The sequence below is a fragment of the Sturnira hondurensis genome, unplaced genomic scaffold (assembly GCF_014824575.4).
Source record: "Sturnira hondurensis isolate 20B ecotype Veracruz unplaced genomic scaffold, ASM1482457v3 Scaffold0006437, whole genome shotgun sequence".
NCBI classification, from domain to species: Eukaryota; Metazoa; Chordata; class Mammalia; order Chiroptera; family Phyllostomidae; genus Sturnira; species Sturnira hondurensis.
The window spans coordinates 5,213,613-5,238,186 of record NW_028079068.1 but is presented as its reverse complement, the minus strand read 5'-3'; the positions used below and the strand labels follow the sequence as shown (position 1 = coordinate 5,238,186).

The 24,574-nt window shown below is 42.5% G+C and overlaps 2 protein-coding genes across 2 annotated transcripts in view; both read left to right on the top strand.

The window, feature by feature from the left end:
* AGBL3 (AGBL carboxypeptidase 3) overlaps positions 1–16,277 on the top strand; it is a 53,504-nt gene extending 37,227 nt beyond the window's left edge. The window contains 6 exon segments of the mRNA XM_037049155.1: positions 79–150; positions 6,282–6,330; positions 7,898–8,094; positions 11,006–11,237; positions 14,343–14,707; positions 14,710–16,277. Of these exon segments, the coding sequence (XP_036905050.1) occupies positions 79–150; positions 6,282–6,330; positions 7,898–8,094; positions 11,006–11,237; positions 14,343–14,707; positions 14,710–14,780 (986 nt within the window). The 3' untranslated portion in view covers positions 14,781–16,277.
* A 4,242-nt stretch (positions 16,278–20,519) lies between these two features.
* Positions 20,520–22,428, top strand: LOC118989123 (heterogeneous nuclear ribonucleoprotein K-like). The gene is given in 2 exon segments (XM_037049151.1): positions 20,520–21,099; positions 21,101–22,428. Coding segments are annotated over 2 exon segments (1,302 nt in total). The 5' UTR covers positions 20,520–20,608; the 3' UTR covers positions 21,912–22,428.
* Positions 22,429–24,574: the final 2,146 nt, after the last annotated feature.

The window sequence follows — 24,574 nt, the reverse complement described above, 5'->3', positions numbered from 1 at the left end:
AAAAGATAAAAATAAGAACTGTAAAAGAGTCAATGAATTATTTCCACACGACTAAGGCTCTTTTACCGTCTTTTCTAGATATGAGGCCAAACGTATCAGATGATTGTGTATTTGATTATCTGAGAAGACAGCTTCCTAATCCCGGTTTGGGTGAGTAAAATGGGAATATCGGCAGGTGTGCATGGTGACTTACCTTCTGTACGTGAGCCATTTACTGGTATGTGTATGAGCATGTTTTGCGTATTAGCTACATTAGCTTCAAAAGAAGCTACATTAGCTTCAAAAGAAGCTACATTAGCTTCAAAGTGTATAGACAAGGATCAGTTCACCTTTCCAGAAATTTTAAACCTGGAAATTTTATGTTTAATTATAGCTCTAGAAGTATGTAGAGAAAGCCAATAGATATCACTCGATGTCAACTTGCTCTTTTGTAATTTTACCCAGTGAAAAAAAGAAAGAAAATATTCACTTTATTGTCTAATTTTTTCATTGCCATCTCACTGAGTCTTAAAGCAGAGAGAAACCTTGAGAGTCCTCTCTTCGTATCTCCTACTCATCACAGGACCCGGGCACACCCAATCTTTGATTGACAGCACTTGGTAACAAATAACTGACCAAATCGCAATGCAGTTCATTCCATTGCTACAGAGCTATAGACCTGAGAAGCAGTTCTTTCCATGTTGAGGTAAAAACATTTGTTTCTGTAAAGTTCATCCATCTATCTAATAACATAAAACACAGAGTAAAGGAACCTTAAAGGCAAACATTTCTGACTGACTCATTTTCCCTAATTCTCCTTGAAGTAATGAGAACAAACATAACGCCTCGTCCACGTGATAGATTGTAAGTATTTTTTAAAGCTATGACTTATTTCCCTGAAACTTTCCTTCCATTTCTTTCCACCGCCCCTCATATGGCATGATCCAACTCCCTGTACCGTCTTATTTCACTGGTTTCCATCCCTATTCAAGCTTGAGTGAAGCTGACCACAGTATTGTAAATGTCGTCTACTGAGTACACGAATAAACCTTCATTCTCATTTGCTTCTTTCTAGGTACTAGATTTCCAATAACGCAGTGCAAGATTGCATTTGTTGTTTGAAAACTGTCCTAAACCAGGGTGTCAACTCATGTTCACCAGGGGCCACATCAGCCTTGCAGTTGCCTTCAAAGGGCCGAATGTCATTTCAACTCCTTAACAGTTAAGGAGTAGTTACATTTATACCGTCCTAAAATTATTTCAGTCCTTGGAAGGCATCTGTGAGGCCGATGTGGCCCCCAGAGAAAATGAGTTTGACACCCCTGTCCTAAACTATTGACATAAGGGATTTACATATGCTCCAAACTATAAAGCATTGTTTTCATAGGGCGGCTGCTCAGTTATGTCTCCCCTATTCTGTACTTCTTCAGTTTTGGTTTGGTGTTTGGTTCAACGTACTGGTTTTTAAATTCATTTCTGCTAAATTAAATTTCTCAGAATCATGATCTTGATTATGTCAGTGTTGTATTATATACATATGTGTGTTTATATATATACATGTTTATGTATAAATATGTATACATGCATACCTGTACATCTGTCTGACCTCTTTCAAAGCTACAGACTCATATTTAACTACCTGCTTGCCATACATCTTCACATAGATGCCCCTCATGTTCAAATTCAAGTTCATCTCATTCTACATTAAATGCTGTTCCTCCTGCATTTTGTATATAACTTTGGTGGCAGTACCGTCTCCATAACCAGCTAAAACCTAACAGCTACTCTTTTTCTCCTTTTATTTCTATATCTCATGTCCAGTTGGCCCCCAAATGAGGCTGCGTTTGCCTCAGAACCCTCTTTTCTCCATCGGAACTCCCAGGATTCTTCCCAGACTCTTAGGACCTGTCACCAGGAGTCCCACGGGTTTCTAACTGGTCCCCCAGCCACCAGCGCTGTCATCCTCACAGCGCCTTTCATTCTACCAAACAGTCATCCATCCGTAACACAAATCTGCTCCTGCAAACCACGCACCCAAAGCCCTCCCGTAATTCACAGTCTTCTTACAGTGGTTGAAGCTGGCACAGCCCCTAGACTTGTGTATTTTTTAGGCTACCTCTTGTAATTCTTAAAAAATATTCACTTTTTAAAACAATTGAGTACAAAGAACTGCAGCTTCCTACCCACCTGTATTTCCCCCAATTAATTTTTCATAGACATCGTGCTCCTTTTTTCCTAAACAACTTCAGCCCGTATTTTCCAAGAATGTTCTCTTACATTCAAATCAGGAAATTCAGCTTTGGTACGATACTGTTTCCTGTCACACCACATTTAAATTCTGCCAAATGTGTCAACAATGTCCTTTAGAGCAAAACTTCTCCCTGAGTCAAGATTGTAGATTGCATTAAATTGCCACATCCCTTTAATCTCTTTTAATTTGAAACAGCTGCTTGGCCTTTATTATTCCCAGCACTGGTAGTTTTGAGGATCACGGGCCAATTTTCTTGTAGAATGTCTGGTTTTCAAATTTTAGTGCACCTGACAATTACCCAAGAAGCTTATGAAAAAGCATCAGCTTCAGACTCTGAGTTGGTCTCTGCTGTCGACCCCAGTTTCTGCACGTGCTGTGCATCACCTCACGTGATTCTGGGGCTGTGACCTGCACATCACGCTTTGCAGCTCCCCACTTTGGGGGAGACAGGGAGAGCTGGTGGGACCTCGCCTATCCAACTGTTACTCATCCTGGGCAGTTTTCTTGATGACCACCAGATGCAGCACGGAAACCAAGTTTTCTAACATGACTCCCAATGAGGTGGCCCCTGACTTCCTCTCCAGTTTTATCTCGGGCCATTCTCTGCCTTTTTCCTCAACACCTTTGCAAAGATGATCTTCCTATAACCTCAAAATGCATGTCTTCTCACCTTCTTGTCTTTGCTTATGCTGTCTTCTCTGCCCGAAACACAACTCCCCTATTGTCAGGCAGGTTGGCTGCTCATTTAAAGGAGCAGGTAATAAAGTTTGCTAAGACTCACATTGGGTTCCGTACAGTGAGCGTGAGACAGGTGCGGTGACAGTGATGAGCTCCAGCCGGGCTGGAGCCTCAGACGGGGCTCTGATCCAGCCTGCTGATGACAAGGAGTGGTTTCTTCAAGAAACTGATCCTTAAATTATAATGAAGTCTTAACTGACAAGTTGGGCGTGTAACAGGGAGAGGAGAGTCACTTCTTTGAGTTCTGAAATGTTGTCAATGGTTTTGTGATCTTAGATGCAAGTTCTTTTCTCACTTGACAGGCGGTATGCCTGAGACCAGAGGTAACTCAGTGGGAGGCTTTGACTTCTCTCATCTCTTGCCAGCGTTTATTCTACCTCCATCCTCTTTCTAGTCAGAAGAAAGCTTTTTGCCAGGAAAGACAGAAACAAGTTAAAGGCGGAGGGTTCTGCTCTTTGTCACCCATCAGTATTTTAAAATAATCCCAGCAGAACCAATCTAAACATTCTTTGGTATATTTTCATTCTGAATGTAGCTAGGCAAAATTTACTTCTTTTCAGTATATCTTCATATTTTAGTTCATTTGATATTTTAACCTTACTGATACTATTTTTCCATGGCTCAGCTCTTCTTTTATATTCATTCTTTGTTATATAATCTCCTTTCCATCTTTGCTCATGTCCTTTTAAAAAGCTGATGTTGATCTCCTTCGCAGAGGTCTCACATTATACCATGCAGTTTGTGCATTATAGTGGAATAAAATGGGAAATAAAACGTTGCCTGTTCTCAAGAAGCAGAGAGAATGACAAGTGAATGGGCAATAGAAGTATATAATTGGATCAATGCAGCTTACTGTGCCGTGGATTGTGTAGGCACTGTCTGGGGGTACAGGAGAATCAGAGAGGATTTCTCAAAATGGTGATCATTAGAATTTACAGGGGCCTGAAAGACAACATGTTTCTTAGCCAAGTTCTGAATCATTAAGAATTAAGACAAGAGAGCAGGACAAGCAAAATACCAGCAACTAAATCTAGCAACATATACGAAGGATCACACATAATGAACAAGTAGGATTTATCCCAGGAATGAGAGGTTGGTTTAACGTAGGAAAGGTAAACAATGCCATGCAGTAGCCCCCCCGCATCCACAGTTTTGCTTTCCCTGACCTGACGTTAGCCTTGGCCCTGAAACATTAAATAGGAAAGTCCTGAAATAAACACTTCACAAGGTTTACATCTCAGGCTGCTCGAGTAGCATGAGGAAATCTCGTGCCATCTCGCTCCATCTCGCCTGGGATGTGACCCACCCCCTCGTCCAGCGTCTCCTTGCTGCAGACGCCCCCCACCCATTAGTCACTTAGCAGCTGTCTTAGTTACCAAATAGACTGTGCTGGTGTCGCAGCGCTGTGTTCAAGAAATCCCAAAGTACAAGAGCAATGACGCCAGCAGCTTGACTATGACAAAACATGGCGTTAAAGTGCTTCCTTCAGTGAAAAGGTGAGTGCGGTACAGATATTTCGAGAGAGTCGACATTCAGATAACTTTTAATACAGTACATTGTTATAACTGTTCTATTTTATTATTAATTGTTCATCTCTTATGGCTAATTTGTAAATTAAATTTTATACAGGCATGGAGGTATAGAAAGAACACAGTGTATGCAGGGGTCAGTACTATCTGTGGTCTCAGGCATCCACCGCGGGTCTTGGAACACGCGCCCCATGGATAAGGGGGCATGACTCAACGCTGTTTCTCTAAACGTGATGTATGGCCTTGGAAGGGTCCATAAAGTGTATAGGAAAGGATGAACTAATTGCACCCGACTTGTTCGATATTGTGTGTATGCTGACAAAAAGTCATACAGTGAAGTTTCATTTGGGGGGTCAATAAGCCTGACTCAGAATTCAAAACCAGGTCACCAGAAAAGGACAGCCAAGTTCACCAACACTAAAAACTCACTTATTTGGCAGTTTAAATTCAAATTACCTGTGTGCTTTAAAAACACTTCCCTGAGAAAAAAGTTTAACTTGGAGTTTAAGCCAGTGTGCTTTGGCCTCTCCAAAAACAAGGGACGTTTAGCCGTGGGGACCTTATGTCATGAATTTAAAGACGCAAAGGGCCTGAATGTGGAAAAGCTAGTCTGCTAACACAGGTCTGTAGATACCAGATGGATGGGCGTTTTTGCAAAACTAGACACTTATTCCCACAAGTCTAGAAACCTGTTATTGCTGGTAAGGAAAATCACATTCCAGATTAGACTCCTTTGTTGACAGGGTATCTAAGTCGGCGTCCTTGAACGGGACTGCCGCCAGCAATCGGTGTGATGTAGGCTTGATAAGAGGAGACCTGTGAGTCAAAGAGAGCTCGATTTTAAATGTGTTCAGTTGTACCACTTCCTAAAAGAAAAGAAGGGTACCCTAAATGCTGCAGGCAGTTTAGAGAATATTATCGGGAAAGGAAACACAGAGCAAAAAGGCCCTACTGTATCGCGGGACGTGAAGGAGCAAGTCACTGTTCAGTTGTATTAAGTATGGGTGATGTCTATTCAGTTAGCCCCATTGTATTTACATTCAACTTCTAAAAGGTCTTCTAAGTGTGTGTCTTAAAAGAACACAATAGTATGGCTTATAAAATGTAAAAACCCAATCAAGCATTAAAATCTATATCAGAGAAGAAGCATAAATATTTTTATTTATTTTTTTTATTTAACTCTTGTTCAAGTACAGTTTTCTTTCTTGTATTAAGAAGCATAAATATATTGTTATACTATTCTCATGCACACTATTTGGTTTGTTTTATTACTGCTAATTACCACTGTTAACTAGTTCTGTTGTTTTTGCTTTAAAAGTATTCGTGTAGCATAAAATCAAATAATATATAATTGAAATAAACACCTATTTTATATTTTATGTTAAAATCATAATACATGTGTATATAATGATTTATTAAATATTTTACTATTTTTCGGTCTGATATGGCTGTGCCCTGGGTTGGCCCTCTGAAAAGTTAGTCATCCTACTCTTTGGGTAGGTGCTCTTCATATATCCTCACAGACAAACACTCAGTGCTCAGTTTGGACTGTTACCGGACCGGTATTTCTACTGTTTGCTCTTCTGTTGAAACAGTTGAATTAAAAGGTGTCCAAGGGAAATATGTGCTAACATATTTCTTATGTCTGAATGAGACCATTGAAGATAAGCTCAATTAAATTAGCCATTGAAATATATAAATAATTTTCAAGAACATAAAGCATTAGATTTTGTTAATCTTAAAAATCTAAGTTCAGAAATTTTATGGTATAATTTCTTTTTCAGTGAAAATATCTGGACAAACCCCTCCCTGCCTTCTAAAAGGACATTTGAGGTAGGAGAAGTACTGTTTAACTCCTTTTCCTCTCTCTGTTTTATAAGATTTTGATTTTGAGTGAAAGCAACAGGTAAAAGTCACATTGTGATAACAATTGCTCATTGGCTGTCTCCTTACATTCTACACAGTTCCTGTGACTAGGTCAGTTTCACATATAGGAGTGCCCATATGATGTGTTTTGAAGGGTTCTGAGATTTCAGTATTCCCACACTGTCCCCCATAGATGCCTTAAAATCTACAGCAGGCATTTAGTTCTCTGCAGTTCTCATTGCATTATCTGAGTTTGTCTTTCTAAAAAGGAGTGTTTCCAGCATAAGAAACCTATTTAGCATCTTAGAATGAATGCCTATCAAATATTCCACTATCTGTAATAGTCATGGGAACCCTGGTCATGCAGGTATAATACTACGACCTGAACACTGAAAAAGGAATAATGGGACGAGAAGTCAGGGATGATGGAGATAAACCTTGTAGTTTTGTGTAAACCGGTAGTTATTATCTCATTAGCTCCCTCGGCACGGTTCCCTGTTGCTAGGAATGATGTGCGTGGCCACCTGACCCATGGCATAGGCTCGTATTTGGGAAGAGACTGAAACTGCACAGCAGAGGGGGCGTGGTGTGCCCGCCCGTCCTTGGCCTGGCTCTAAGGACTGGGAATGCTGTTCGGTACAAGTGAGTTCTGTCGCAACTGGCAGACTCTCCTACGCCCAGAGCTTAAGTGGGAAGCCATCTTGGGCTTACCCTACTTGGATCCAGGATCGATTGATTTAAACTAAGACTTAATTTTTAAAAATATTTTATCTATCATATCGAGGGAAAAAAATCAAATGGTATAGCAAGATAAAAGAAAGTAACAGAAAAAGTACTGAAGCAAGAAGGGATGAGTTCTAGACCTTCTTCTCCCTTGTACTAACTATGTGATCTTGAAAATGCAAAGCTTAATCTCTCTTATTCCTTAACATTCCCTCTCTGTTGTAACATTGGGGGTAACATTGGCCATCTGCCTCTATCCCAGCACTGGTGAGAGCCCCCAGTAAGATACTGTTTGTAAGAATACTTTGCATACTATACGTTGTAGTATACGAATACAATACGGTATTACATTACTNGTGGGAAGCCATCTTGGGCTTACCCTACTTGGATCCAGGATCGATTGATTTAAACTAAGACTTAATTTTTAAAAATATTTTATCTCTCATATCGAGGGAAAAAAATCAAATGGTATAGCAAGATAAAAGAAAGTAACAGAAAAAGTACTGAAGCAAGAAGGGATGAGTTCTAGACCTTCTTCTCCCTTATACTAACTATGTGATCTTGAAAATGCAAAGCTTAATCTCTCTTATTCCCTAACATTCTCTTACATTCCCTCTCTGTTGTAACATCGGGGTAACATTGGCCATCTGCCTCTATCCCAGCACTGGTGAGAGCCCCCAGTAAGATACTGTTTGTAAGAACACTTTGCATACTATACGTTGTAATATACAAATACAATACGGTATTACATTACTCTTGATTAGGGAGTTCACTGTTGACATTGAAATCAGAGCACCCAATTTTTTTTCAGCTCCCAAAGCACGATTCAGAGGCTTAGCAAAGACCAGCTGGGACATATCTTAGAAGCCCGTAGGAGACCAACCCAGGAGATAATTCAGCCCAAGAACATGGATTTGTATGAAAACTGCCTCCAAGTGACATCCTTAAAGCCTGCTACGAGCAAACAAATTTCCAGTTGGACCGAGAAGACAAGGATACCAACAGAAGGTTTTTTTTTTTAGAATTTTAATAAATACAAAGGTGGCTTTCACTGTATCATCATTAATAAATCTTATGAAATCAGGATTTGGGGGAATGGCTTTTGTAAACAGGGATAATTAATAGCCATTTTATTCCCAACTTTGAATACTTGCTTTATCCAATCTCTGTATGAGTTGAATTAGAAGAAAATTATTTCAGTTTACTATAGCCTTGAAAACATCTATTTAATTGCCTTATTCCCAATATCGCCTTGTTAATGATGCCCTCCAGTACCAGACAATAAAAATCAATGAACTGCTGCTACCGCGTGGAGGAACCTCAGAAGCACTGTGCTGAGTAAAAGGGGCCAGACACAGAAAAGCACATGTTACAGGAAATCTCGTTTTTATGAAATGCGAGCTAATCTATAGAGACCCAAACAGATGAGGTTTCCCGGAGTAGGAAGGGTTAAAGTAGGGGATGAAGGAAGAACGGACTGAGAAGGAGCACAGGGAGTCCTTTTAGGGATGATGGCTCCTTGATCTTGACTGTGGGGATTGTTTCACAGGTGGCTGCACTGGTAAAACTCCAGGGTTTGGGGCCAGAGCAACTAGCTGGCTTGAGCCGTCCGTCCGCTGAAATGATGGCAAAGACTGAGGGGAGAGCAGCTGACAGACTAAAGAAAAGTCAGACTAGGAGCAGGGAGACAAGTGAGAAAGCTAATGCAGAAATCCAAGGGAGGCAGAAAGAGAGTCTGGACCAAAGGAGCTGGAGGATAATGAAGAGAAGCAGATTCAAGAGACTCTTTGGAAGTAGAATGAATAGAGCTTCCCACTACTGGACACCCAAAACAGAGGCGCAGGAGATTAGGCTGTCTTGGGTCGTTGCTTAGACAGCTGGGTGATGGCAGTGTTACTGCCTGAGACGTGGAATGCAGGAGGAGAGGAGATACAGTGGGCAAGCTAAGTTACAAGTGTCTGTGGGGAAACGCAAATGGAGCTACCCAGCAGGCAGAAGAGTAGGGACTCAGAGCCACGCTTAGACCGAAGAGTAACAAAGATTAGGATCATCCGTGGCTTGTGGAAGCCACAGGTACAGCTGTGAGTGCTCAGAATAAAGCATGTGGTGAGAAGAGGAGAGCCCACGGGAGGGAACCCCGGGGAACGGCCCACTTAAAAGTTAGGCAGAGGAAGAGAAGCCTGTGTGGGACACAGAGCAAATGGCCAGGGAAACAGGAGTAAAACAGGGCAGGAGTGGCGCCCCAGAGACCTGCATTGCTCAGTGAATCAAGGCGGGAGTCTTTTGAGGTTCTGGGAATAAGCAACAGCAGAGAAATCAAGTACAACAGGCCAGATGGCTTGGGAAATAACAATTTCACTGGTGCGGTGAGGGTAGAAGCCAGACTGTAGCAGGTGAGAAGTACCCAGGTAGGAAGGCCATGATGGTTGTGAATATTGACTGTATTTCGATAGATGTGAGAAAGAGGGTAGTAATTAGGATTACTGTATTTTGCTGTGTATAATGCACACTTTTTTGCCCAAATTTTTGAGGGGAAAAGAAGGAAGAGCATGATACATGGGTAATACTAATTCTGTGTCGATATAAGTTTCATTCTTTGATTTATGCTTATGCATTAAAAGTGTACCTCTAGAAAGCAATAATGATATCCATATGCAAAAATAATAACCTGGAATATGATAATCAGTTTTGTTTCTAAATATAAATAAATAAATAATTGAATTAAAAAGTTAAAACGAAAGATTTTTTCCCCCAAAAGTTAGGGCCAGAAACATGGGTGTGCATTGTACACAGGAGCACATTATCAACAACAAAATACAGTGTGTCCGTGAGACAATTGATGGCCCTGGCGTCTGGATGGCCAGTGATGGTTGAGGGAATGCACTTTTGGACTTCATTTTAAAAAACTTCAAGAGTGAGAATCGTGTAAGAAACTCCCTCTTAAACCCATCACTTAGCTTCAATAATTTGATTTATTTTTGCCGGTGTGGTCGATCAGTGTTTGGAATCCACCAGTTGCAGTTGCAGAAACAGTTTTGGGTAGCTAACAAAAACAACCTACGTGGGTGAAGCAAGATCCAAAGGCAGAGCAGTGACGCCGGGAACGACAGGGCTGGCTAACGGGAGGCATCCTGCAAGAGCGGGGTTTGTTTCACCAAATTCAAAGGAGAGATGACTTGGACGTAAAACTGTCTGGCCATGGCCGCCACCCTGGTCCAAGCTATCACCCTCTCTCCTGGATTATCTCACTACCCTTCCAAGAGAAAGGGGTATTATTTCAATAACCTTCCTGCTTGTCCAGACTCTATTCTTAACTCAGCAACCAGCATGATCCTGTTCAAACAGATCTGGGATGTGACACTCCTCCACTCAAAGCCCTGCACTTATCCCTGTCTCACATTCAGTGACGAGCAAAGTCCTCACAGTGGCCTCTGAGCCCTCACTCTACCTATCTGAGCTCTAGTCTCTTTCCCCTCAGTTCATTCTCCTTTAGCCACTGTGCCATCTTGGTCCTCCTTGAACACACTCCCACGCTCCTGGCTCAGGGCCTTCGCCTCGCCGCTCCCCTTGCCGAGAACGCTCTTTGCTCTAGGAGCTGCCTGCCTCCCTGTCTAACTCCTTTGACGCATCAGCATCACGGGGGCCTTCTATGAACACCTTTTTAAAAACAGAAATTAACCTTTGCTCAAGAATTCTCTATCCCCTTCCCCAGCTTTATTTTATCCCATAACCTTTATCATTATCTAACATATATTTTACTGGTTTATTTCCTTATTTTCTACCCCTGCAATTAAAGAATAAGCTTCAGACGGGTAAGACTTTTTATTTAGATAGGATCCTTGGCATGTAAGGCTCAATAAATAATTGTTGGACCAATTCAGTCTCTACATCTATACGTATTTGTGTGGTTGCTCTCCAGATCTGCGTCACAGCATAAAAGGCAAAATGAAAAAACCCACATCTTTCCAAAGCAAGAAGACTGGCATAAACTGGACAGATGATGAAAAAAGAATGTACAGGAGTAAAAGAATAACTCAAACTGAAGAAATATTGCAGTATTTGATCCCTATCGTAAAAAGCACTAAAAGCGTGCAGCCCACTCAGATAAAACAGATGCTCAATCCAAGAACCTGCTTCCCCAACCAGCATCAGTAAGTCACTGCGATTTTGTCGTTCTTAACCACGTAAGACATTCTTTTTAAAGGAAGCAAGGCTAATTGATTCATTAGCCTAAGAAACCAACATAAGCTCTTAAGAATGGCGGCAGCTACATCATGTTGGACAAAGGAACATAGGCCCAAAGCCATAAGAAAATACTGGATATGGGAAGGAGTGAGTTATCGATTCAATTTGAGTGTTTATCTGCATGAAACCACTCATTAATTTGAATCTATGAATAAAGTACACATTAATAAAGTATGACCATAGCCTGACTTGAAATTTCTCAGGCGTGCTTAAACTTCACAGTCCTAAGAGTCAGCCAAAATTAGAAGCAGTTAACTTGAGTTACTTCAGCTTAGTGATCCTCAGAGGAAAACAGAAAGGATGAGACCAGATTTCTTTTGAAGATAGAAAAGAAAATAGAACCAACACTAAGCCAAAAGGAAATCTACGTAAATAAAAGTAACACAATGACAAGCAGGAAACAATAAATACGACATTAGTATTATCAACAAATTTTGAAAAACTGCTTTCTATGTACTAGACCCAGCCTTGTGTTTACACACGTATAGACAGTTTACAGTCTACACGTGAGGAATTTGAGGTACGAAGGAGTTTAGGAATTGTCCGAGGTCACGCTGCCAGTAGGTAGCAGAATTAGATTCAACCCTTACCAGCCATTCTGACTCCAGAGGCTCTCATTGCCAGGCTTTCACATTTTCCTTTTTAATATAAATGAAAAACGGGAGCAATGTACTTACCGGGTTTTGCCGTGTATAATGCGCACTGTTTTGCCCAAATTTTTGAGGGAAAAATAAGGATGCATACTATACATGGGCAGTACCTGAAAAACCTTGTATCTGTTCTTGTGTTTTGCGATTATTTGTCACATAAAATTTCTTGGACCATATGTTCCAAAACAAATGCTAAAATTCCTTTATAATACAAAAAACAAGTATCTAAATGTAAATAAATAACTAACAATTAAAAAATTAAAATGAAAATATTTTTTCCTGAAAGTTTGGGCCGAAAACATGGGGGCGCATTATACATGGGAGAGCATTTTACCTAGCAAAATACAGGGTGGTATTGAAAGATAACTTACAAATCAATTCCAAAATATTTCAGTAGGAAAATGAGCAAAAGCTATGAACCAGAGATTCACAAAGGGCTACAAAAACCATGGCCAATCAAATTTTAAAATGGTCAATCTCACTTAAATCTAGAGTGTAGATCAATAATGAAATGCTATTCATTTTTGCTTCTCAGTGAAAGAATTCATTCACTAATTATTGGAATGTAAACTGTTACGGAGTTTCTGGGAGACAGCCCGACAATATGAATGAAAAATCCTTAATATCTTCATTCATTCTGATAAGAATTCGACCTTTAGAAATCGATCCTAAGGGGGGAAAAAACTAGGAAAGCGCTGAATGATTTCTGTAGTGATGTTCATTTCAGTATTGTTTATAAAAACCAAAGGAAAGAAGAAACAATTTGAACAAGCTGGGTAAAGTAGAAAGAATCAGTCTATCTGATTTCAACAACTTTTATGTAGCTACTGTAATCAAGAGTATAGTATTGGGGGGGAATAGACATCTTTATCAATGGAACCAAACAGAAAGCCCAGAAGTAGACCCATACAAATATGTTTGACTAATTTTGAGAAAAGTAATTCGATGTAGGAGAGAGAATTCTCAACCAATGTTGCTGAAGTAATTAGACATCCAAAGTCCAAAAAAATAAAACTTGGCCTAAACTAATTTCTCACACAAAAAATAATAATTCAAAATGGATAATGAATGGACTTAACCACACAACAGAAAACTATAAAACTTTCAGAAAAATAGGAACTCTTCATAATCTAGAGTTGGGCAAAAAGTTATACTTTACACCAAAAGCATAATCCATAAAGAAAAATTGATAAATTAGACTACATCAAAATAATAGTGTGTGCCCTTCAGAAGACTTGGTTAAGAGGATAAAAAGACAAGCTATAAAATAGGAGAAACTATTTGTAAACCACATAAACAAGAAACTAATATTTAGATTAAAGAGGTCTCAAAGTGTAACAGTAAGAAGACAAACATTTCATTCAGAAAATGACTAAAGATATACATACATTTCACCAAACACAACATAACATGACACATAACAAAAAAAAATAGGTTCCACATCCTTGGCCATTAGGGAAATGCAAACTAAAACCACAATGAGGTAGCCACACGCTATCAGAAGTGCTAAAATAAAAAATAGTGATAGCACTGAACGCTGATGAGGATGCAAAGAAACTGGGCCCCTTGTACATTGCTGGTGGGAATGTCAATGGTTCAGTCACTCTGGAAAACAGTTTCACAACTTCCTTTAAAATCACGTATGTAACTCCCCTATGACCCAGAAATTGCTCTCCTGGGCGTCAGTCCCAGAAAAAATGAAAAACACATTCACACAAAAACCTGTACACAAATATGCACAGCAGGTTTGTTTGTGACAGCCATGACTTGGAAAGAAACCACATGTCCTTCAGTGGAGGAGTCATTAAACACAGGGTCGTGCACCGGGTCACGAAGCGCTGCTCAGTAGTCATCAGGAATGGACCACGGATACACAGAACAGCCTGGATCCGTGGCCAGAGAACTGTGCCGGGCGAGAAAGCCAATCCCAAAGGTTACGTACAGTATGATTCTGTGTATATAACATGCTTGAGATGACAAAATTACATAACTCAGACAACAGATTAATGATTGCCAGGAGTTGAGGGGATGGGCAAGGAGGAAGGTAGGTATGTCTATAAAAGGAAAATATAAGGGAACCGTCTATATCTTGACGACCAGGAGGGATATCCTGATTATATTGTTGTACTATTGCTTTGCAAGATATTCCATCGGGGAGAACCAGGGCAAAGGCTGCATGGGACCTCTGAAAAGCCATCACCAGAGATGAGAACTCAGAACATTCTCATAGAAATGGCAGTCAAACAGCTTAAGGGAGGATGACCTCCCTCCCTGAAGGAGAAAGAAAATAGACTGATACCATCCCAGATACCTGGGATACACATTGGGCAAACACTCATACACATTGTTTTTCTTTCCTAGAAACCCAGCTACTTGTGTGAACATAAAGAGATACAGCGCACCTTGGGGACCACCCAGACACCCCCCTTTTGTGAGCCAAAGGAACCTTATGGTCAGCTCTTCAGAATGGCTCCAGCCTGTGTCCCAGAGGTCATACGCAAGTTTGTCAACTTCCAGAGGTCAGGAGAAAACATGTTCTCACATTAAGGCCATAAGGACCAAAGACATGACACCCGTCACCAGCAAATGGGAGACCACGTCCTCAAGTTTCGAAAAAGATGGGGGGAGTGTCATCAAAGGCAAGAGCCTTCGCGCTAAGGAATCCAACCAGCAAAGCCCTGTGGAGTAGCTCCCCCGTCCCCCTGAAAATGAGGGTGAGCAGCCAAATTAGATGATGGACAACCCACCTTCCATTTGGAGTTCCAGAGGCAGAAAGAATGTAGCTTCACGCTGCTCTGAAAACTTGGGACGAAAGATCGCCTGTGCTTACGTATTAAAAAGAAGAGAGAGAGAGAGAAAAGCCCTCTGCCCACCTCTAGCGCTGCTTCCCCCCAGATGCGTGCGCAAGCCTGGGCATCGTTCAGAGACAGACTCCGAGATCTGGGGAGAACACAGAGGACTTAAAGTCTTCTCAAGTATTTATATTTCATTTTTCTCAGGGTGGGAAAAAATTCTCTGAACCTCTGACTTCACCCAAAATGACCTATGCATCCAACACCAAAGAACCAGGAACTCAGGGGGGAACAACCTGTCCTGTCTCTCACTGACTTTAATGTCCCTGCTAGGCACTTGAATGAATCGGTCAACAAACACTTCCTGAACTTGTTTTATCTGTAGTGTGATAGAAAACACTGGTGATTTAAAAAAAGAAGGGAGGGGAGAAGACATTTCTCCCCACTAGAAAACTGCTGTGTAATTGTACGTACAAAACATGCATAACTAAAATAATTACAGAATAAGATAATGCACAGTAAAGTGCTGAGATTCGAACAATTAGAAAAATACTATATGTTGAGAAATGCTAATCACGCAGAGCAAAAGTTTGGCACAAAATGGCCCTAAACTGTGTAGGTTTGTAGGTTATGGTTTGCAGCAGTTATTTTACTTCTGAAAATTTAGCAGAAATGTAAAAGATGAGATGGGCAGTGTCCTTTAGAGACACCGAATGTGCAGCTTCAGCCTCACGCGGAGCAAGTGGAGCCCCTGGTGGTTTGGCATTCAGGAGACAAACTGCCGAGAAGCAGGCCTGTCAGCCAGTGGAGGGGGGGTGGGGGGTGAGGGCTGGGGCGGGTGAGAACCCACCCAGCCTGCAGTCGCTGCCAGCGAAGGCACCCATCACAGGGTGAGGGTAAGAAGCCTGAGGATGGGGTAGGAGAGGGACCTTGCAGGCACAGGCCACAAGCCTAGTTAGGTCACCGTAGCCAGATGGAACTTGACCAGCTGAGGTTGGTCAAGAAAATACCTATTCTCAACGGTATTTTCAGCAGCCAAAGAGAATTCACAGAGAGCTCGTTGGGATATTAAAGAGTAAGTATGATGTTTTTTTGGCTTTGGCTTTTAATAGACTGTATTTTATAGAGAAGTTCTAGGTTCATGGCAATATTGAGCAGGAGGCACGGAGATTTCTCGTGTCCTCCCCGGCCCCCGTAACCACAGCCCACCAGAATGCTACATCTGTTACAACTGACGAACCCCCATTGATCCCGTACATCAATATCCCCCGAAGTCCCTATTTCCATTAGGCTTCACTCTCGGTGTTGCGCAGTCCATGGGCTTGGACAAATGTATAAGGAAGCATATCCATCAGGACAGTATCATACAGAGTAGCCGACTGCCCTAAAACCTCTCTGTGCTCTGCCTTCTAACCCCAGACAACCACTGATCTTACTGTCTCCACAATTTGCCTTTTCCAGAATAACACACAGTTGGAATCCTATAGTTTGTAGGCCTTTTCAGATTGGCTTCCTTCACTCAGTGATATGCATATAAATTCTGTTGTTTTTTTTTCATGGCTTGGTAGCTCATTTTTAGTGGTAAAGAGTATTGCATTGTCAATTCAATATATAATCTACCAATGTTAAGAAAAAGAATAAGAAACAAATGACCAATCAGAAATGAAAGCAGGGCCACCACTACTGATCACACAGACGTTGAAAGCATAATAAGGGAACACTGTGAACAGCTCTCCATTCACAGATTTGATAATGTAGATGAAATGGATCGATGCCCTGAAAGACAAAATCTGCCAAAATTCAGACAGGCATAGACAGTCTTAATAGACTTTATAGCAATTAAAGAAATTTAATTAATAAATAAAAACCTGCTGAAAGAGAAACACCAGGCCCAGATGGGTGCACTGGTGAATCCTGCCAAGAATTTATGACAACAATTTAAACCAATTCTCTACAATTTCTTCCAGAAGATAGAAACAGAGGGAATACTTCCTAACATACTCTATGAGGCAAAGATTGCCTTAATATTAAAACCAGGCAAAGATACTACAAAAAAGGAACATTACAGACCAATATCTCACATGATCATAGATACAAAAATTCTCAACAAAATATCAGAAAAATGGAATCCAATAACATCTAAAGATAATTATACAGCATAGTCAAGTAGCCTTTATTCTAGGTATGCAAGGCTGGTTCGATATTCAAATATCAATCCATCACATCAACAGATTAAAAAAAACATGTTATGTGATCGTATCAATAGATGCAGAAAAAGCACTTGGCAAAATCCCACACACAGGTTCACGATGAAAAACTCCCAGCAAATTGGAATGGAGGGAAACTTCCTCAGCTTGATCAAGAACATCTACCCCCAAACCTACAACTAACATTTTAATGATGGGAAAGTAGGTGCTTTCCTGCTAAGATCAGAAACAAGCGCAGATGTCTATCCTCCCATTCCTGTTCAACACCACAGTGGAGTCCTAGATAATTCAGTAAGACAAGGAAGTAACCAGTATGCACAAGTAAGACTATGTTTGTGCACGGGGAACGAGATTGTCTGTGTAGAAAATCCCAGATAACCAGCCCTGGCTGGTGTAGCTCAGTGAATTGAGCCCGGGCCTGTGAACCAGACAATCGTGGTTCAATTCCCAGTCAGGGCACATGCCTGGGTTGCAGGCCAGTTCCCGGCAGGGACCAGTTCCCAGCAGGGGATGCACGAGAGGCAACCATACATTGATGTTTCTCTTTCTCTCCTTCCCTTCCCCTCTAAAAATAAATAAATAAAATATTTTTTTTTAAAAAAGAAAATCCCAGATAACCAAACCAAACCAAACCCTACTGGAAGTAATAAACAATTATAGCAAGGTTGCAAGATACAAAATTAATCTACAAAAGTGAATCAGTCTTAGTTATCAGCCATGAACACAGGAATTTGAAATAAAAAAAATATCACTTAGCTTAGCACTAAAAAAAAAAGAAATACCTGGATATAAACCTAACATGTTCAAGATCCATTTGAGGAATACCACACAACTCTAATAAAATAAAAAATCTAAATAAATGGAAAGGGATTCATGTACATCCATTGGAAGATTCAATATTGTGAAGAGGCCAGTTCTTGCCCATTTGCTCTCTAGGTGCAGTGAAATCCCAATTGAAATCCTAGCCAGTTATTACTGACAAACTTGATGCTAAACTTATATAGCAAAGCAAAAGGTTCAGACTATCCAATACAATGTGAAAGGGAAGCACAGAGTCAGGGGACTGATGTTGTCTGACTAGAAGACTTACTATACAGCTGTAGTAATTGCGATAATATGGTCTTGGCAACCTCGACTTCTTTGTCCAGCAAAAGAAAACAGCAGCCCTGGCCGGTGAGGCTCAGCTGGAGTGTCGTCCTGTAGCCAAAGGGCTGCGGTTTTCATTCCCATTCAGGGCGCATGCTGAGGTTGTGGGCGTCATCTCCGGTCTGGGAGGCAACCCATCGATGCCTCTCTCAAATCTGTGTTTCACTCCCTTCCTCTCTCTCTGGAAGGAATGAAAAAAAAAATGTCTTCAGTTGAGTGTTAAAAAAGTTTTTAAAAAGAAAGAAAAAGACAAAGAATCGAGGCCACTGTGAAAGAAGCACTGAGTGTCTGCTACAACCCGTCCTCTGCCCAGGCCCTACCAGATCTGCCTCCCTTTGGCTCCCAGCACTTGACAGCGTGATGCCCACCGGGGCCTGGATTGCATAGGGAGGCCGATGCTTCTGAGCCAGGCAGGGGCCGTGGCGAGATGAACCGAAGGGCAGATGCTGACTCTGGGTCTTTGACCCTGGCATCAATAAATTGTTCTCTTAGGCTTTAAGAGAGGAATGATCTGCCCACCACCACCAAAAAAATTATGCTTCATCTTTACCCCAGAAGGGTGAGCACCCTTTCTATGTATAAAAAAGATTTGCTTTTTAAGTCATTTTCCCCCCAAAATAAAACTCTTCTTTATCAGGGCTGAATACTTTCAGAAACATGTTATCAACTGTTAATGTGTGATTTCTCTTTGAAGTAAATTATAAGCAAGCAATGGTCATTTTATTTAGAGTTTGGCCATCCTCACCCCTCACCACCGAGTCTGGTAAGAGCCTCTAGTCTCCACAGTCATAGGCAGACCGCTGACCCAAACAAGCCGTGGTGCCCCCTGGATTCCCAGGCCAGCCTCGGCTGACTATTTCATCCTTTCTCCTAAAGGCCCTTGGAGAGAACTGTTCATGGCAAATTCTGGATGATAGACCACCAAGGCTGTGGGCCTGGGCCTCGGCCTCCTAGAGTGACCCTAGGAAAGCAAGGTTTTGTTCAGAGAAAAAGCAGATAGCAAATCCACCTGGTAGAATAATATTGTCCATCCCCAGAGATAAGCACCATTCTGAAGATGACTGTGTGCTGAGGATGGCAGGGCCACTTCCTGGCCACAGGAGCCTGGGTCCCTGAATCACACCATCTGAGAACACTTGAAATGACCTATGAACTCTGACAAGGCTCAAGACATTTTGCTCAGTGGGGTCATTAATACCTTTGGTCACACCCTTTCATTTCTCTCACTCTGCTCCTTTGCACCGACCTCTAGAGTGAGACTGCAGGGAAGGGAGTTCCCTAAAACTTTTGTGATCAGGGTGGGGCTTCAATGCTACAGAAGGAAACTTCAGGCCAGAGGAAGGGGCCTCACCCAGGAACCGGGGCCTGGGAGGCCTCCAATGCATCACGTCTCAGCCTTATTGCCTCACATGCTCGCCTGCAGAGGATGTTTGCTGTAGTGTCGGGTGGGGCCTCGAGGAGCCAGAGCTCACGGACTGGCCTCCTGGGGCTGCAAGCAGCCTTTCATGCTACCCCCAGTGCACAAACAGGACCATTCCCTGTGTGTGCAAGCAAGAGCCATCAGTGGAATGTTTTATTCAGCCAGGCCTTCCTTGCCCTGCCCCACGGATCGTCTGGCTGGGCTGACGGGCACTTGTGTGTTTTAGAAGTACAGTGGTCCGTGGGGTTCCAAGCGGGGAGCTGTGGTCTGGTCCCCCGGACACTGACAGGGCCCATGGAGGGTCTACCGCTGCCACAGACACATCGGTCCAGCTAGCTCTCCAGCCTGTGATGTTACCTGACTCCCAGAGACAAAGCCCTTTGGGTTTCCCTTCTGTTCCCGATGCTATGATTTTTTTTTTTTAAAGAAGCCAGCGTACTCTAAGGAGGAATAAAGAGTCAGCCAAAGGCTTTTCTGCCCTGGTTGAAGAGTATCATTATTTCATGATGCCCTCAAGTCACCGGTTGTAGAGGTCGTAATGATAGGGGATTCAAGAGCTAGACAATTTTAGTTTAAGTAATAGCTGATAAGCATAGTAATGCATGTATAAGCTACTGTTCCAGGAACTGAAGGTATGACCCAGCCTGATTCCAGGAAGCCACAAGCAGGTCCACCTTTGTGCCCTGGAAGGACTGCAGGCCATTGAGATGGAATCTGAGCCACTGTGCTCCAGTGGGAGACGCCCACTGCCCAGGACACAGCTCAAGACAACCACCTGGGGCGAGAACGCTGCAGTTTTTAAATCCAATGAACTTTTCCCTGAATTCCAGACCCCTTACCTACACTTTTCTTCTCCTCATAAAAAGGGGCTGTTTGGAATTTAAGTTGGTCTGTTAGGGTATGAACCCACTGTCTTCTCAGCTTGCCAGCCCTCTAAATAAAGCGCCCATGAAGATTCAATCCCTGATTATCTTCTGTTTCTCGGCTGCACCAACCTCGACGTCTTGGTTACGTTCCGCTTGTTTACGGCCTGTAGATTGGTGTTCAATATAATCCAAGAAAATGGAAACTGAACAGCCAGAGGAAACCTTCCCCAACACTGAAACCAATGGTGAATTTGGTAAACGCCCTGCAGAAGACATGGAAGAGGAACAAGCTTTTAAAAGGTCCAGAAACACTGATGAGATGGTTGAATTGCGCATTCTGCTTCAGAGCAAGAATGCGGGGGCAGTGATTGGAAAAGGAGGCAAGAATATTAAGGCTCTGCGTACAGACTACAATGCCAGTGTTTCGGTCCCAGACCGCAGTGGCCCCGAGCGCATATTGAGTATCAGTGCTGATACTGAAACAATTGGAGAAATTCTGAAGAAAATCATCCCTACCTTGGAAGAGTACCAACACTATAAAGGAAGCTACTTTGACTGCGAATTGAGACTGTTGATTCATCAGAGTCTGGCAGGAGGAATTATTGGGGTCAAAGGTGCTAAAATCAAAGAACTTAGAGAGAACACTCAGACAACTATCAAGCTTTTCCAGGAATGCTGTCCCCATTCAGGGAGGAAAACCCGATAGGGTTGTAGAGGGCATAAAGATCATCCTCGATCTCATATCAGAGTCTCCCATAAAAGGACGTGCACAGCCTTACGATCCCAACTTTTACGATGAAACCTATGATTATGGTGGCTTTACAATGATGTTCGATGACCGCCGTGGACATCCTGTGGGATTTCCCATGCGGGGAAGAGGTGGTTTTGACAGAATGCCTCCTGGTCGGGGTGGGCGTCCAATGCCTCCATCTAGAAGAGATTACGATGATATGAGCCCTCGGCGAGGACCTCCTCCACCCCCTCCTGGTAGAGGTGGCCGGGGTGGTAGCAGGGCGCGGAATCTTCCTCTTCCTCCACCACCCCCACCTAGAGAAGGAGATCTAATGGCCTATGACAGAAGAGGAAGGCCTGGAGACCGTTATGATGGCATGGTTGGCTTCAGTGCTGACGAGACTTGGGACTCTGCAATAGATACGTGGAGCCCTTCAGAGTGGCAGATGGCTTATGAACCACAGGGTGGCTCTGGATATGATTATTCCTATGCAGGGGGTCGTGGCTCATATGGTGACCTTGGTGGACCTATTATTACTACACAAGTAACTATTCCCAAAGATTTGGCTGGATCTATTATTGGCAAAGGTGGTCAGAGGATTAAACAAATTCGTCAGGAGTCAGGAGCTTCGATCAAAACTGATGAGCCTTTAGAAGGGTCCCAAGATCGAATCATTACCATTACAGGAACACAGGACCAGATACAGAATGCACAGTATTTGCTGCAGAACAGTGTGAAGCAGTATGCAGATGTTGAAGGATTCTAATGCAAGATATTTTTTCTTTTTTATAGTGTGAAGCAGTATTCTGGAAAGTTTTTCTAAGACTAGTGAAGAACTGAAGGAGTCCTGCATCTTTTTTTTTTAATCTGCTTCTGTTTAAAAAGCCAACATTCCTCTGCTTCATAGGTGTTCTGCATTTGAGGTGTAGTGAAATCTTTGCTGTTCACCAGATGTAATGTTTTAGTTCCTTACAAACAGGGTGGGGGGAGGGTGTGCAAAAACTAACATTGAAATTTTGAAACAGCAGCAGAGTGAGTGAATTTTAATTTTTGTTCATTGTTGGTGGTTAAAAAGGATAATTCTCCCTATGTAATTATTGTGAACACTTTGCTTTGTGGTCACTGTAACATTTGGGGGGGGGGGTGGGACAGGGAGGAAAAGTAACAGTAGTCCATATTTCCCTGTCATCTATTCAGAGCAGTGTGCAGAATGTAACGCTCTTTTGTAAGAAACGTTTTATGATTTTTAAAATAAATTTAGTGAACCTAAAAAAAAAAAAAAAGATTCAATCCCTGTCTCTGCTTATTGGGTTTGGTGTGACGGCAGCGTGAACGCTGGTCTTTTCCGGTTTCAGTGAGGTCTCACCTTCAAGGACAGACATCAGTCAAAGGTGGATCAAAATCTTTCTGATCCCAACTAAAGCCAAACACATCTCAGAAAAAGAAAAAAAAAAAGATCTAGAACAACTTTAGAGGGAAATAATAAATAATGAATGGTTTGGATGAAAACACTCACCTACGGGAAAGCCTCCAGCTGCCTCCCCAAGAAAACGGGGGGACAGAAGGAGTGTGGGAACTGAAGGACCAGTGGGAAAAGATGCGGGGAAGGCAATGCATGTGCCTGGGACAGGCTGCAGAGGGTGAAGGGGCCCCTCACTCCTCTGGCCGAATTGCTGCCTCAGGGAGTAAACCGACCTGCCCCCTTCAGAGAGAAGCAGGCGGAGGGTGGCAAACCCCCGCCCAAAGCAAGGAGGCGCATTCTTTCGCAAGGCCACCGAGACCCAAGGTCACAGGGGCCCTGCCAGGTTCAGTTCAGATTTCCAATGGAAAGCCCTCACGGCCACACCCACTGGGAGACACCTGTTTCTTCTCCTTTAAAAGTGATCTGCATGCACCTCCGTTGAGTTTCACTGCCATTATCGATTGTATTCTGTTTGTTCTCATTGAGTTCTGATAGAATTGTAACCCCTAAGGGTGTTTTTAAATATAGAGGGTTTTACTCGAATTGTGACACATTATTTCCATTTCTTCGGGCACCGTGATAGATGAGGTGAGTGCTGTGTTTTTACGTTTACTTTAAACCACCGTGACGTTCTACAAAACCAGGTGGAGATACTGGAGACAAAGTCTCTTTCAATATATCCATTATTAGAAATCCATAAGAGTAACTTAATATTTACCTCAGTACACATTTATTGGTTTTACTAGTTTTAAGAAAACAAAAAACCACCCTGGCTGGTGTAGCTCAGTGAATTGAGCACGGACTGTGAACCAAAGGGTCACTGGTTCGATTCCCAGTCAGGGCACATGCCTGGGTTGCAGGCCAGGTTCCCAGCAAGGGGCGCATGAGAGGCAACCATACATTGATGTTTCTCTCCCACTCTTTCTCCTTCCCTTCCCTTCTCTCTAAAAATAAATGAAATATTTTTTTAAAAAAGAAAACAAAAAAACCTAAACGACAACAACAAAGAGATCCGCAGCTGGACCTATCAGGAAATTCAAAATTCCTAGATTAACTTCAGGGGTGAAATTTACAGCCACTTGTTTCTCACTCTGTGATTTTCTGAAGTTTGTCAGTTTAGATTTATTCTTGATATTCTTTGGTAAAGGTCCGTGTATGCAATGAAAACTTTTCCCTGTAAAAAGCAGGAACATTCAGAGATCCTGGATGCTCTCTCCCTAGTCCCACAACTAGTGAAAAAAAAAAAAAGAAGAAGAAGAAAATCCCTGGAAATTGTCCTAAGGACATACAACACGTGAAGAAACTTTCATTGAAGAAAATCTACTAAATCTCAGTAAAAGCCGTGAGTCCAGAGCATGTGGCCAAGAAGACAGGGATCACACTGCCCACCCCTCCCCCACCCCCCCAGTCAAGGGCTAAGGGCTGTGGTATCTGCCCATGAGGGCATTCCTCAGGTCCCTGCCTCCAGGTCACAGAGGCTAAATTCCAACTGAGGAGGGCCAAGAACTCAGGGCCTCCCTTTCCCCACCCAACCAGAGGACAAAGGCTCTTCCCAGAATCTTCAGGCCAAGAAAAGTACAGCCCTGGTGTTTGCCCAAGCGTATTCGGAGCGTGGAGGTTTCATGCAGGGAGAGACAAGCTGAAAATACCAGAGGCTACTGGCCACTCCACACTCAACAAGCAGAGGCGTCACTCACTCCAGAAGAAATGAGTCGCTTTCTCCACCCTCAGCTGCACAGCAGAGGCTCAGAAGTTTTGCCCCAGGAGGAGAGCGTGCCCTGAGAACAGCTCTGAAGTCCTCCCCAGGAGAACGGATCTGTTTGGAGGATCTGTTTGGAACCGAGTGTGGAGAGTTTTAAACCTAAGGGTGTTGTCAGAAGCAGTGGAGATTTTGGTGGTAAGCATTTAAGGGGAGGCCAAACATTTGTTTAGAGCAACCAGCCTAACCGGAAGCCAGCTTTGACGCC